Genomic DNA, 15849 nt, shown 5'->3' on the forward strand with positions numbered 1-15849 from the left:
CCTCTTCCAGCTCTACCTTCTTCCCAGAGTAGCCCCCATTGATATTAATAGCTCCTCATCTCATTACCATTTGTTTGCCAAGTCGTATCTTAGGAGTCCCTGATTTGTCAGTTAAGAGGTGGGACTCGGTATCCCGACTGTTGGGACCACTTACTTGGCCACTCATATGTTGCCCGTGGTTCATGAACTAGGACATGACTACAGGAACCCACACCATTTATTACAGTATTGCGTAAAAATCTGAAGAACTCATTCATGAACTTTTTGAGTGTTCTGCCACGTTTCCCCTTTATGTACAATATATTTACATTTACATACTACATATATAAAAAAATACATAGCCTATGTCCAATCAAAAGAATATTAGAGTGTCAGTAAAAACTTGACTCAGTCAGACAAGAAATTCAAGGTTTTTGCTAATATCTTTTCCTCTTTTTGTATTATATACATATTTACACATCTTATATATTAAAAGAACATGTAGCCTTTGTCTGACAGACTATTTATTAGAGCATTGTGTATAAGTTTGAAGTAAATTAGTCAAAAACTTTTCATGGTGATGTAAAGCTACAACTTGTCTTTATATAGTAGTATTAGATATTCTTGGAGATGTCATTCGTCTATGCAACTAAAAAAAGGTAGTTTGTTTTTATTCTACATACATTTCACTTCCTTCTATTTATGAAGCATCATCAGTGGTGTGTAATACATGACATTTCATAAATACTAAGAAGCGAAATGCATGTAGCATAAACACAAAGTCTAATTCGGTTTCATAGACAGACCACATCTGAAAGAATGTAATAATGATAACACTTATGTTATTACATACTTTGGTGTATCTGCATTTTTCAGCAAAAATTCAGTTTCATCGCACTAAGTTAAAAGTAGTTGTGTTAAAATGGAATACTTATTTCTCCTGCAACTGAGACTAAAGCAACACTGTTATTGTTTTCACAAATCAGCTGTTCTGCCATTCTAGCTTTCCCTGGTCACTAGTAGCAGGCATTCAGAACTTACACTTCACTTTAGGGACACGGACAGTCCTTTGTAAAATGTACCCCAAAAATCTAATACAGTTACATACTCTAAAATTTCAATTTCTTCTAAACTATACAACAAAAGTGGACAAAGTACTGAGCATCTACTATACCTTCCAGGAATTTGCAGGTCCTTCCTCCCTCTGCTCATCGTTTCAGAAAAACCAAAATTGTCATTGGCATCATCTGACTCCAACTTAATATCCAATTTCTTGCGTTTTGTTTCAGGATGATCATTTGACCATAACACCTAAAAATAAGTATATCATAACAAAAAACACACATATTTGCCTGATAATTTGCATAAACAGAATTACAGAAAATCTCAACTTGTGAAGTAATGATTACATCGTCGGTATGAATATCAAAGAAATGCTGTGGTTATTACCTCCTGATCGACCACTTTCAATCCTGGTCTCGCAGCCAACTGGTAATCAAGGTGATGGTCAAAACCTAGTCCAGAATCATTAGAATTTTCACAAGGATCAGCACCAAAGCCACGAATGTCTCTTCCCCCTGCCACTGTAGCATGTTACAGAAACAAAGCTAACTTCAATAAAGGAAATATTGTGCGCAAAACTATAATAGGCACATAAGACTAATAACACTCTAGTGGAAAGATATGTCATCACTCATATACCAGCTGTGACAGCAGATTACAAACAGTTTAATAAAGCCACTGTTAAGAAGTTGAAATCTCAGATGAGTGATGACTTATCCTTCCCTTTCTAAGCATAGTATGTCATTTGTGTGCCCCACTGATGTACCAAACAAATATACAAGTAACATTTAAAGTACAGATGTAAGTTGAAAGATGAGCTTTTTATGCAGGCATGGTCTCACTTGCTCTGTACTAACTTTTGAGACCTCCATATTTAGCATATACAATTTTTCTCTCTTCTGTACACAAAGTAAGATGTCACAGAGAGAGGCTTCTAAACCAAATGGGATGCGAACGTTTCAGAGAACTGTACTTCATCTTGTATACAAATGGTCTCATTCAAAAAATCAGCACTTCTAGTGACCAATTCAGTGATACTAACATTATGGACAGTAGCAAACAGTACATGGAGACCAGAATGTATCAATTCACTTTGCAGCAGCATGTTCACTGTTTTTAAACTTGCTGATAGTTTAAAACTAAGTACTAGAGTGAGACACAAACCAGAGCCCTTGCCTTTTATGCACAGTGGTGCTCCCCCAGGAGTGCCAGTCTGTCAAGCAATGAGGAGTTTGGAAGACGGAAGAGTGCTCTTGGCAGAACTGAACTGTGAAGGTATGTGACACGCTCCTGACTCACCTCAGAACCCTAGCCATGGCAGTGGCAAGCATTTGGGTTCGAGTCCAAAAGAACTTTCAAAGCTTAGACAGTTCCAATATAATGTTAAAAATTATCTAACAACACAATTTCCTTTCTGAAGCCTCACTCATGTAATAATTTACCAAAGTGGTACATGAACTGAAGACATCTACAAAGTACATAAACAAAACATGTTATCCAAGTGGTAGGAGATGGAAACGTTTAGGAATATATAATAAGACAGTGGGAACCAAATGTTTCTTTTTCTGGTACTGGAGAGTTACCAAATAGTTTGAGAGGGAGAAAAAATGTTGTGATTGACAGGAGAGCCAACACCGTGTTACTAGAGGAGGCCGAAATGCATGTGTTTTAGCTCATGCAGGCTGGCGTGAGGTCTGGAACAGGACAAGGAAATTAGAATGTAGAAAAACGGACGTAGTTGGTGGAATACTTAACTTTAATCCATTAATGATGAACGTCGTTCTTGACAGTACAAGATTCACAATATCAATAGTAACTGAATGTGGCACCTTGCTAGGTCGTAGCAAATGACGTAGCTGAAGGCTATGCTAAACTATCGTCTCGGCAAATGAGAATGTAGTAGTTAGTGAACCATCGCTAGCAAAGTCCGCTGTACAACTGGGGTGAGTGCTAGGAAGTCTCTCTAGACCTGCTGTGTGGCAGCACTCAGTCTGCAATCACTGATAGTGGCGACACGCGGGTCCGACGTATAGTAACGGACCACGGCCGATTTAAAGGCTACCACCTAGCAAGTGTGGTGTCTGGCGGTGACACCACAAAAAGTACGTTTGATTCAGCCTGAGAAAGATAGCTAGCAATTTTAAGTCTTCCTGTATGTTTCTACTGTTGCCATGTGGCACATAGATTTAGATTTTATCTATCCATATTATAATTGTGTTTCACTTTGCACTGCCCATTTTGAGTGCTACTGTTCTAATTGCATGAAGCAATAGCACATTATATGATAATTTCTCTGGACTGTGTGTTTCAGTGTTTGTGTTAACTATCTTCAACCTCAATCCTCTTTCAAAGAACCTGCAATGTTACAATTTTCCTGATTTGACATGTGTATTTCATGGGCAATTCCAAAATTAAAATGATAACGAAACTGATAGAGGAGTTGGTAATATTTTATGGGTCAACTGAACCTACCAACAACTGACATTAGAATTTCCGATAGTGTAATAATAATGTGGCATGTGACATTATATCTGTGCAAACAGAACATTAACATTATTTCTTTTGCACTTGTTTTATTGTTTGCAATAGATAGACTGATCTGTTCATATCCAAAGGCGTAGGTTACTTTGGAAGAGAACAGTTTGGTTTTGAGCTGGTGAAGCAGTGCTGAACATTTCAGAGAATCCAGATTTACTTTATATTAATCACTGGATCAAACTGAATAACAATCATAAGTTAAACCTACACCATATGCTGTCTCAAATATTGGTAACTTCCCAATGTAATTAACTATAATTTATACACAGCTACATTGCAACCAGTTACAAACACACAGTGTGTATAATGCAGTGTAAAAATTTACATATATGAAAAGAAAAGAAACAAACAAACAACAGATAGCATGGCCAAAGCAAACAGAACTGTACACTACATACACATATTTTCAAAATAATATACCAGAAACGTGGAAAAAAAAACATTTCTAGAAAATAATTTTTGAGAATCTTTAGTGTCAGGTTGACAGCTTTCACCTTCATTACCAGATTAGAGACAAGGAATTTACATTGGAAAAGAAAAAGAATTTAATAAAACTATTTTTATTCCTTAAAGTATACATAATCACATCCATCATTCCCAAAATAAAAAAGTGCATTCTTTACAAGAATAATAGTAACTTAAGAAACTGAACAGAAGTGATTTAAGGGTTTTCGGAACACGAAGTCCCACCTATGTAGGCAATTCAGATTTTGGCAGTGGCACAAATTTTCATTGATGGTATATGGTCAGCCAGAGAGGGAATAACAACCCATTGGAATCATCCCAGTCAACAATGGTACATTAATTTACTTTTTAGTATTGATACACAAAAGTGACCACGAGGGGCAAGTTCCCAAGTTTGCAAATATGACACATGCAATAGAAAAATTAAAATAGTAGTAGGTGAATTATTCAACTATTGGAGACAAACAGGAGTCAGAAATTTTTGTCTCCTACCATGTATTCCTGCCTCTACTTCTTTTACTTAATACATGAGGTTACAACAGTGCAGGTCTGGGATCACCTCCTGCCTTAAAACCTGAACTGAAGTCTTTCACAAAATTTCCCATCCGCTAAAATACAGAGCTGCCAATGTGCAGGCATCAGGCTCTCCAAAACTATTTTATTAGCTTCAAGTAAGGCTCTGCACCAAAAATATTTGTGAATAAATAATGTTGTAATTAGCTTCAAATTATTCACTGCACCTCAAACAACAACAATAAATAACATTAAATTAAATTGTGAGGTAAATTCCATCATATTCCTCAAGAAACACAACACCATTATTTTGCTACATCTATCCTTTCCCACACAACTGGAGACAAAATTAATGAGAGCCCCTAAAGAAATAACCATTAAGACAGAAATGAAGAAGAATAAATTGCGAAAGTGAAGTACTTTGGCACATCTTACCTGATGCTCGAGTCTGCGTTAGAGCTGGTCGCTTAGCACCCAAACCTTTGACAGATCTTCGATGTGGCCGAGGCGGCAACGGTGTACTGACAATGAGCTTCATTGTGCCTGCAGCAAAACACACAACCGTACAGATTTAATACAGTACTTGAAAGATGACTGGCTGGCAGATATAATGTTGTAGGCTTAACTTAAAAACAGCTGAAAGCACCAGCTGATACAAATAGCATAGAACAGTTATGATCTGTTAAAGCAAACACTGCAATCAAATTTTTAGTTGTTCCTATACCAAAAACAACACCAAGCAGTAATTACTTACAAATATGTAGTAGTTACTCACAAATGTAATGTTTAGAAGGAACAGAATGGTAAACACACATTCCTGCAGAGGCTTCACTGTAACACTATGTTGGTGATGGTACTTGGAGGATGTGGTAAGTACTGGCACTCGATTAAAGCCTATGATTCTGGGCCCTTAACATACTGCCTAAAAGTAAGCAATATAAAGAAGGCAAGAGCCACAGGCATTAATCATATATTTTAAAGCTGTGCCCTGCTGTTAACTAACAATCATAAGGCAACAATGCAGAAATGAGCAGAGGATCATCCTCGATATGGGGAATATCAAACATTTCTGGCGATTTAGGGCAAATATTTTTTTGCAGTCGACGTTGCAAAAATAGTAACTATTTTCTCAACCATATGTGGAAAGTAGACATTCAGTTAAAAAAGTATGTGAAGCAAGTACGAGCCGTGGTAGTGCTGTCTTAACTGGCGTCATCATCTTGTCGATACGTTTAAGGGATTGGTATGGAAATACATATTGTTTTTGTCACACAAGAAGCATGTTGTTATTGATCGTTTCGATCCAGCCGGGATCGATTACCACCACAAATTGGTGAAATGTTCTAGTGTCCACCTCATATATGGATGAACTATTTCTACACGTATCGAGTGTTCGGACGCAGCTTCAACTTGCGCTGTGGCTTCGCACTTTTCCGACAGATTCCAGAACTGCGCATTATGCCAGCGGTCGCCGCTGGAGTGACCGAAACGCAGCGCGCCACTGTAGGATGTGTGCGTTCGTCACGTTTCGGAGCACTGGCCAGAATGCAAGCGGTCCCGCGAATGAAAATATCTGCGCTATTTTCATAAACATGCACGTTGTCACTAGCTCCGGTTCGCCAAATTCACTTTCACACTCTTCCACGAACGTCGAGCAGTGAGTACATGACGCCGACAGTCGCTGTAAATGACAGGAGGCACACGAAACGCTAGTGTCAGGTGGTGCGCCGCGCAGCCAAAGTGTTTGCAAACCTCTGTGTAGTCATCCCCCGCCGGCAGCATCCGTCTTCTGCCGTGACTGAGAAGCGACTACCGCAGTTTATCAACAGCAGCACAAGCCGGCGCAAAGACTGTGTCGCCTAATGAGTCACCGCGCACCGCACACACGCACGCACGTCACTTCGCACCAACCCGCACGCACCGGGGCAGCAACACAACTGTGAGCAGCCGCAGTCACAAACAAGTGCCGGCGCAGGCGCAGGCGCGGTGCCCTCAATAAGCGCCGTGTTTCAGCCGATTGGCCGGCGTCCCGGCTCACGTGGCCCTCCATGTGACCCGCCGTCGCCGCTACCACGGCAGTCACGGCGCAGTTTGCTGCTCAACAGGTTTGGAAGCACCTCAATCACCGGGAGCCACTCCGCGCTCTCTACACTGTTTTCTGATACTTGTATAAAACCAGGCAGCACCATTCTACGTAAATCTGTTCTCCCTGCGTGCGATTTAGGCCTTAAATTACGGAACATCACTGTCCGACGATACTGGTTAGTTTTTGCGATCAAAGCATAGACTTTTTAATGCTTCGCTCCTCAAAGTTTAAAGTTTGGCTTGGACGAACAGTAAAACGTTGCATAATGACTAAATGGCAAATTCAGAGAGACTGCTTGAAAACACGATTGCCGCATAATCGCTGCAGACAACTCATATCCGTTAAATCTATACAGGAGTGTGCGTACAGAGCGATTTGAAGTGGTTTAGCTGAAAGAGAGATGGCGCCAGACTGAGATCCAAAAGAAGAATCATCACGAAGTTGTAGTCTGTGCACGAGACAGGTAGCTAACAGAACTCTGGTTCAACCGGTATGTGGATATTGCTTGTCAGTCTGGGATCTTTGTCAGATAGGACTGATGGAGGAAATAGAGGAGGTCCAAAGAAGAGCAGCGCGTTTCGCCAAAGATTCGTTTACAAGTCCAAAAGCTTGATGTAGTGATGTGGCTGACCCTAAGGCGTTGTGCATGCGGTATGCTTCACCTACAAATTCCGAGACACCTGCCGTCATTGAAGAGTCAACCAACACATTACATCTACATCTATACTTCACAAGCAACCACATGGTATGTGGCGGAGGGCTCTTAGTGTACCACTGCCCCTTCCCTCCTCTCCTGTTCCAGTCGCGAATGGTGTCCGGAGAAGAACAACTGTTGATAAGCCTCCGTGTGGGCCCGAATCACTAATTTCACGTTCATTATCGTTTAGCGAGACATACGTCTGAAGAAACAACGTTCCCTACGCACGATGAAACAACATTTGCGTTGACTCATATAGCTACGTACACTCCTGGAATTTTAATGGCAAACCACACGGTGATGCACAACGCCTCTCTTGTAGTTTCTGCCACTGAAGTTGCACGAGCACCTTTCAGTGAAGCTTTCGCCGTTATTAAATTAGCCTGCGAGGAAATATTATGTTCTTATTTGGATCTTCTATACTTCCTCCATCAATCTTATCTCGAAGGAGTCCCAAACAGCGATATTCACGCATTTCCGGCAGTGTCCGTTGTGCGTTTACACAGAGACAGGTTTACTAATGAAGAGTTGGCCTATACGCACCTGATTTGTGGGTACGCTGAATGCAATGGAACAGCAGCTCAACGGTCCTATGCGATGGCAACCACATCACAGTACTTTAGTACTGCCTGATGGTTATTACATTACTCCGTGTTGTGGTTTGTGCGTTTTACGTTCTGCTTATTGCATATTACACACTTCTCCACTGTTGTGACGGTATTTTCACAGAAACAGTGGTAATCCCGGTAACAAACCGAATACATCACAATACATTATCACTCTGTTCGAGCCGCCAACACTGTGGATGCCATATACAAAGTGACCGACTTGGAGTCCGGATTTCGTCGGAACAGTTCCTGTTTTTGGAGTCCAGTCCTCTTGTCCCCATCGGGTTCTGCCGTTACCCCGAAATGTCCTGGTTTTTAGAAACAAAAACAAATTCTCGGTCTTGCGAGGGTTCAACATAATATAACTTTTTGTATTTCTGGCATTGTAAAAGTATTTGCACTTCATTTCTCTATCGTATTCCTAATCGAACATGCCATGACGCGACGTATTACGAAATGCGTTCACGTGGCCTACTTGATGATGCAATGGAGATATTCAATAATACTTGCGCTGAAGTTGGTATTACTGATATGGGTTTGCTAAGCGGTAAACCTAATGATTTCATGTGTATTTGTTGACGTTAGTATTACAGGCGGTACAGCACAGTTAGGTTCTCTATTCACTGTGTATGGACTTCACCACCTCCGCAATACCCAAAAGGCACTGCATTTTCAATCAGGAGAGGTAAGTAACGCATTAATAATCCAATGTCATAAACAATGTGATACAAGTCTGTTTTGAATCAAATCAAATTTAAGCAATCAAACTCTCACGCATCATTTATTTACTTCTAAAACAGTTATCCATTCATAATAAAGAGGGATCAAAAAATTCGTCCCAACATCGACTGCCAGTAACATGGTCGCCTTACCTTATACCAAAATACACAGAAGGTATCCCTGAAAAACCTTTGAAAGTTTGTCGGCGGAGTTCTGAGTCATACTGTATACCGTGAAAATTAATGGTCTTATAACACTCCCTTCGGAAACAAACTTTAAGAAACAGCTGAAACCATTAAAACAGGACAAAGCTACAGGGCCCAGTGGAATCCCTATCATATTCTCTACTGAGTTTGCACCTGAGATGCCCCTCTTTTAACTATGATGTATTGTAGATCCCTCGAAGAAAAAACCGTGTCCAGCTACTGGAAGAAAGACAGGTCACGCCATCTAAAGAAGGGCACTAGAAGTGACCCACAAAGCTGCTTTCCAATATCCCTGACATAGATTTGTTGTAGAATCTTAGAACATATTCTGAGCTCAGACATAATGAGATATCTCGAACAGAATGACCCCCTCCATACCATCAAATACGGATTCTGACAACTTCGATCACGTGGAGCGCAAGTCGCACTTTTCTCACATGACACGCATGCATTAGCTCCAGACAGACTGGTAGATGCAATATTTCTCAATTTCAGAAAAGCATAGAACTCAGTACCATCAAAATTACGATCGTATGGCATGATGAAGGGGTCCGGTCCTAGGGGAGATGGTTACCGTTGCCTTCCTCCAACCGTAATGGGGATGAATGATGATGATGAAGACGACACAACAACACCCAGTCATCTAGAGGCAGGTAAAATCCCTGACCCTTCCGGGTATCGAACCTGGGAAGCGAGAAAGCTACCGCAAGACCACGAGTTGTGTATGGCACATCAAGCGATATTTGTGACTCGATCTTTTGGTACAGAGAAAGCAGCAAGTTATCTTGGATGAAGAGTCATCCACAGATATGGAAGCAGTTTCGGGTGTGCTCCGAGAGAATGAACTGAGACCTTTCCTGTTCGTGTTGTATATTAATGACCTTGACAACAACAATAATAGTAAACCTCAGAGTTTTCGCAGATAAATATTCAGTCAGAACTTGATAAGATTTTTAAGTGGTGCAAAGAATGTCAGCTTGCTTTAAATATTCAGAAACGTACAATTGTGCACTTCACAAAAAGGATGGTATTATCCTATGACAATAACATCAGTCAGTCACGGCAGGAATCGGTGAACTCATTACAAATACTTCGGTGTGACGTTTTGTAGAGATTTGAAATGGAACGATCACGCAGGCACAGTCATGGATAAGGCAGGTGAGATACTTTGGTTTGCCGGCCGGTGTGGCCGAGCGGTTCTAGGCGCTTCAGTCTGGAACCACGCGACCGCAACGGTCGCAGGTTCGAATCCTGCCTCGGGCATGGATGTGTGTGACGTATTTAGGTTAGTTAGGTTTACGTAGTTCTTTCTAAGATCTAGGGGACTGATGACCTCAGATGTTAAGTCCCATAGTGCTCAGAGCTATTTGAACCATACTTTGGTTTATAGATAGAATACTGAAAAAATGCAGTAAATCTACAAAGGAAATTGTTTACAAATCACTCGTGCGACCCATCCTAGAACACTGCGTCAGTGTGTGGGCCCGCATCAAATAAGACTAACAGGGGATATTGAACGTATGCAGAGAAGGGCAGCACGAATGGCCCACTGGTTTGTTTGAACCGCGATAGGTGGTCGCATAAAAGAACTGAACTGCCCGACTCTTCAAGATAGACGTGAACTATCACGAAAAAGCTTACTGACAAAGTATCAATTACCGACTTCAGAATGTAACGCTCCCGTACGCATCGTGAGGGCAAGATTAGATTAATTACAGCAAGCACGGAGGCATTTAGACACGTTCTTCCCGCGCTCCGTACGTGAATAGAAAAGGGGGGGGGGGCACTGATAACTGGTGCACTGGTGATAACTGTAAAACTGCTTGCTACGAACAGATACAGATGAACGAAGGGCGTTCGGAAACGATTAACAATAGTAATTTTGTACCTTATTTATTAATATATATGAGAGCTCTCTGTGTACTCTCCACCGATGTCAATACACCATTGCCACCTTCTGGCAATGTCATTATTTCGTCACGGAAGCATTGTTTGGGGATACTCGTGGCGATCTGCCTGCAATTATCTTTCGTGGTTGCCCTGTCGCTGAAACACGCACGCGCGTTTGTGTGTGTGTGTGTGTGTGTGTGTGTGTGTGTGTGTGTGTCACAGTACATCCTGCTGTTGACAACTGTTCTTTGTAGAAGCAAATTTTACATCTACTTATTCATTCCATGGACCGGACTTTCTTCCCATGTGTATGATAGTGACACTATGGTTCGTCGCGAGTCACCAGTTTCTTCAGGATAGTCGTCTTCTATTTTGTCCAAAGCTTTTCCTACTTAACAACAAACAAGCGAGGTATGCAGGAATCAGTTCCTCGGCATACTAGAAGACGTGTCCGTGGTTTGAGCGGTATGTGTAAAACAACGCAATTGTAAATCATTTCAGAACGCCTCTCGCAGACGTAGATCTACATCTTGAGTAGTGCATTATGATCCCTTCATTTGTTGTTTTCTGCCATTTGTTAGACATAAGCTCTTTTCTGTAGTACTGCAGTGACTGGAGAGGCAGACATACGAAAATTAACAGCTTCCCTAATTTTCTCATTTTTATTTGCCGGAAAAGCTGTAATTTACGTTTGTGTACTTTTCACCAGCCTCAAGAAGAGTGAATAATAATATTGCAGACCACTTTTATATAGAATAGATGTGTTGCAGAATGAGATGAACGAAATACATGCGCTGACGCTACTCGGGAATGCAAAAGAATTCAGCACTGACTGGATACATTGTTTTCTTTATGTTTCAATGTTATAAACCAGCACTAAGATTCGAGTGCAGATGTATTTAATAAATGTTGCGGGTCATTACCCCGTTTGACGGACACTGTAGGGCACCTTTGAAAACTAACACGATTTGCTAACAACTGTAAATGCTTCCACTAAGGTCCCATATTCCCAATGGTAGCCTATGTCGATACGCCACACCTAAAACGGACTTCCAGTTTAGACCAGTTCGCCACTACTGTCCCAAAGAAAGGGTACATCCTCGCCGCTATCCGTTGTTTCAGGAGAAAGAGTTTTACCGGGCCCAAGTTCATAGCTTCCTGGTCACTGCTTTTTTTAAAGACAGAAGCGAAACCCGACATCATATTACGCTATTACAGCTAATGGTCTCTAATGGTCTTTCGTTCTGGAAATTTCCGCTGCGCGTCTCTACCTGACAACTCGGTTCTTTACGTATGATTATTGCCCACAAATTTCGCTTCTCGACTGTTGTTTCGGGCGGAAGAGAAGGGCAGATTCTGAAGTCTTTTTACATGCCATAACGGGCTCATTTCCATGTGGGAGAAGTCGTCGTGACACCGATGGCATTCTTGCACTAAATCATAAGAAGTTAGTATCCGACAGAATTCAATCTGGCGTCACAGTGCAACTGAGAAATTTCAGGGCAATTAACGACGATACTCGTAGAGTAAGAGTGGGGAAAAAATAATCTTGGTTTCAGTTTCTGAGGTGTGTTAAAAAAATAATGGGAATTCTGTAATTTGGCATGTTGCAATATTCGTCCGATTCCCATGGTTTCTTTCATGTCTGAAAAGTATTTATACAGTGTTATCCATACCAAATATTTAGTTTGTCGTCAGCTATCACAGAGTTACTTACTTAGTGTAAAATGTATTTGATGATTTGTATTAAATTGTGCTTCAGGAACGGAAGAAGGTGGATCAGAGTTTTAGAAATGTTAAATATTAGTTTTGTTGAAGAAGATCGTAAAGCCGCTGAACATGATGACCGCTCTGACGCCCAGCACATCATCCACTAACGAAACGGTGCAAAAGTGAAGCAAATATTATGAACGATCGCCGAATCACAGTCAGAGAAGTCGCTCATGATGGCGTATCAACTGACTCGCGCCATAAATTTCTTCTGGATGTTTTGCGTATGAAAAGAATGATAGCGAAATTTGCTCCAAAATTGTTTATTTTGAACAAAAACAGTGATGAATGCAAACTGCTCAGGGGCACTAAACGAAGTCAACATCGATGCAGAACTTCTGAAATGTGTCACAAAAGGTAATGAAACATGGGTTTACGGATGTGACGGATGCGAAGGCTCAATCGTTCTAGCGGAAGCAACCTGTTTCGCCAATACCGAAAAAAGTGTTGTTAAACGCTCACTGTGTTCTTCATTTTAACAGAGTATTTCACAATGAGAAGTTGCCGCAAGGTCGATCTATCAATAAGGAATACTCCTTTCGACAATGCACGACTTTAGCAGCACGCTAATGCACCTGATCACATTTCGTTGCTGTTGCGTAAATATTTGGCCAAAGAAGATATTGTAATTACACCCCAGCTTCCATATTCGCCAAACATGACACATGTGACTTGTTTTCTGTTCGCGTAACTAAAGACAACTTTAAAGGGCTGTCATTTTACAAGCATAAATGAGGTTAACAACGTGTCGCTGAGAGAGTTAAAAGCTGTCTCAGACATTCAGAAGTGTTTCAGAATTGGGAAAAGCGCTGGTAAATTTGTATAAAATCTAATAGGGCCTATTTTGAAGGGGAGAACATTGATGTAGACGAACATATCAAATTCTTTCCAAAAAACAAAAATCCTCATTTTTAGAGCACACGTCGTATGTGCGATTCCTACAGCGCTACAAGCTATCGCAGGCTTCTACACCACATACACATCGCAACCTTTATATGTATTTTTATCCTTTTATGGAGAGCCAAGCTGTTATTAAAATTCACTTGTAATCAAGCGCAGAGGGTCCCACTAGTTTCCATCACGACAAAATTAAGTGCCACGCTTTAAATACCGATTCGGTCATCTAGTCTTTCCTCGAATTGCCCTATTTATGAGACTGTTGGACTGTTTTAGTTGTTACTGCTACAGGAAGCTCGGGGCTGACATCACAGTGAGGCGGCGTGGATTTGCGTGTCGGCAGCTTGCCCGAGCCACATCAGGCGAATGCTAAAATGACTCCTGACACTAGAGCATGGCAGTTTCCCTCCTCTACCCTGGAACACCTCTGCTAGCTCTCAGTCTCTAACGAACACGATGCTGACGGCGGATTCCGTGGAGATGATACTGAAACTGTGGCGACAACGTTGGGGCTACAGCGACAACTGTTGCACTCAGAAAATCATGGCAACACAACATATAGAAAATTTACAAACATAGCTACAACTAAAATTCGCGATAACACGGCAATAAGCAGCTAGAATTATAAGCTTTGATCACTTGATTACATGATAATTGGCACTTGATAAAGACAAAGTGGGCAATAATACACGGGCGTCTAAAATTAAAGCAACACACCGTGATTTCCCCGTCCTGTCTCTAAGTCAAGATATACTCATACCGACTGAAAACAGAATTCGTATGCTCGTGTTCTGCACGGAAGATGGCATTCCAGTCCACAGACAACCACATCAGGGCACCTACGAAAAGGAGTAGTATTTGCCGAGCAGTCCCACACTTATTTTCAGAAGTTGAGACCTTCATTCGAACTCACCTCGCTCTCGTACAGTCGAAAAGCAAGCCTGTGGTGTTGGCACATTCTGCCGCTACTGTATAACATCAGGGGTACTGCGTGGTGTGTCACGGAAAGCGTCCGGACACTAGTGGTCTCATAGTCTACAAACAGACAATTCGGCAGGTAGACTGTCGTGAAAACAGATTCCGACAAACGGGATAATCCGGAGCTGAGAATGTTTTCACTATAATGACTGGCCGCAAATATTATCTAGGAATAACAGCTGGGGTGATCGATACTGTGACGAGATTGACGTCTCGCAATCAGCCAGAAACAAATAAAATAGGAGACAGAGAGAAGAGCACAGGAGGAGTTAGGAAGGGGGAGGAGTGAGTGAAGGCCAAAAATAAGAGAGGCGCGGATAAAGAAGATACGCTGCCGAGGATTAATGTCCGCGGCCTTGGTGGTTTAAAAGACACGAGCATTTCAAAGTTAACAATGAGTAATTTTTTTTGTAGTTCCTCCAAAATGTAAGACATATGAACAGTAGCAGCGTTGAGAATTTATAATGATTTTTCCACATTGAAGCAGAGATTGGTCTCCGAATGTCACAAAAACCAAACTTCGGCTACCAGCAATTGATAGAGGGAGACCAGCTACCTTGTCAGACGGCTCGGCTGTAGCTTTTTGCCATTACGTCTTCTTCCTGTGCTGCACGGCAAAACGGAGCCGTGGTGGGAGATACAGGATTTCTGACCAGACAAGCTTGAAACGGGTTAAACTGTCAACGGTCCTTCGACGCGGGTCGTTGCAAGCAGGCTCCACTGTCCGAAGGAGCTGTGGCTCATGATCCGGGGCCTTCCGGAGGTATTGGTATCTCCACGCAGAATCTTCTCCATATGATCACTGTGATTTTTTCCTTTATAAAGGTCGCTGTAGTCCCTCCGTTTCTCGTTGGCGACTTCAAGAAGAGACGGGTTCTGTAACGAAGGTCACTGTGCGGAGACAGCTGCAGCGGCAAAGCCGCATCCGTAGGCTCTACATACAAACTTTTGCTCTAGAAGACATCTTACCGCACATGGTGCACGGGAAGAAGAATTACACGTCTACTGCAGAAAGTGTACATTGCTGTTTACTTTACTGTCGTGATGTGTCATCTCAAATAGCAATGCAATGTTCCTTAATTTCCCTTTGACGAACTGTTCTCAGATTTCCACGAAGAGATTTCGTGGTACGCAATGCTATCGTGAATGGTTTATCCCTAGCCTTCACAGAATATTTCTACACCGTCCACAAGCTATTGCATGGCATAGTGTAGTTCTTACCGTACACATCCAATCTCTTTTCAGGTCACTTACGCACCGGCAGAGTTGACGCCCTTATGTATGCCTCCGGATATTCTAAGAGTTTAATTTTGTTCTTATTGTCCTTAGTTAACATTCGTCGGATCAAACGAAAGATTTTTTTTTTCGCGGAATACCTGATTTACTGGTTCAGTATTTTACCCAACAACTTCTTACTACCGGAACATGGCGTTTCTTTCA

At 41.6% G+C, this 15849-nt stretch overlaps 1 protein-coding gene across 5 annotated transcripts in view; it reads right to left on the minus strand.

Moving 5' to 3' along the window:
* Positions 1–15849, minus strand: part of LOC126272997 (nuclear factor of activated T-cells 5-like) — a 367858-nt gene that overhangs the window by 60054 nt on the left and 291955 nt on the right. For 3 of the 5 annotated variants that reach the window (XM_049976350.1, XM_049976351.1, XM_049976354.1), the window contains exons 2-4: positions 4993–5100; positions 1429–1562; positions 1154–1290 (exon numbers count right to left, since the gene is read on the minus strand). In XM_049976350.1, coding sequence (XP_049832307.1) covers positions 1154–1290; positions 1429–1562; positions 4993–5100 — 379 coding nt within the window. Of the gene's footprint in view, positions 1–1153; positions 1291–1428; positions 1563–4992; positions 5101–5332; positions 6034–15849 lie in introns of those variants that run through there. The other 2 variants (XM_049976352.1, XM_049976353.1) reach the window with 2 other exon arrangements.

Source organism: Schistocerca gregaria, chromosome 5 (genome assembly GCF_023897955.1).
Source record: "Schistocerca gregaria isolate iqSchGreg1 chromosome 5, iqSchGreg1.2, whole genome shotgun sequence".
Lineage (NCBI taxonomy): Eukaryota > Metazoa > Arthropoda > Insecta > Orthoptera > Acrididae > Schistocerca > Schistocerca gregaria.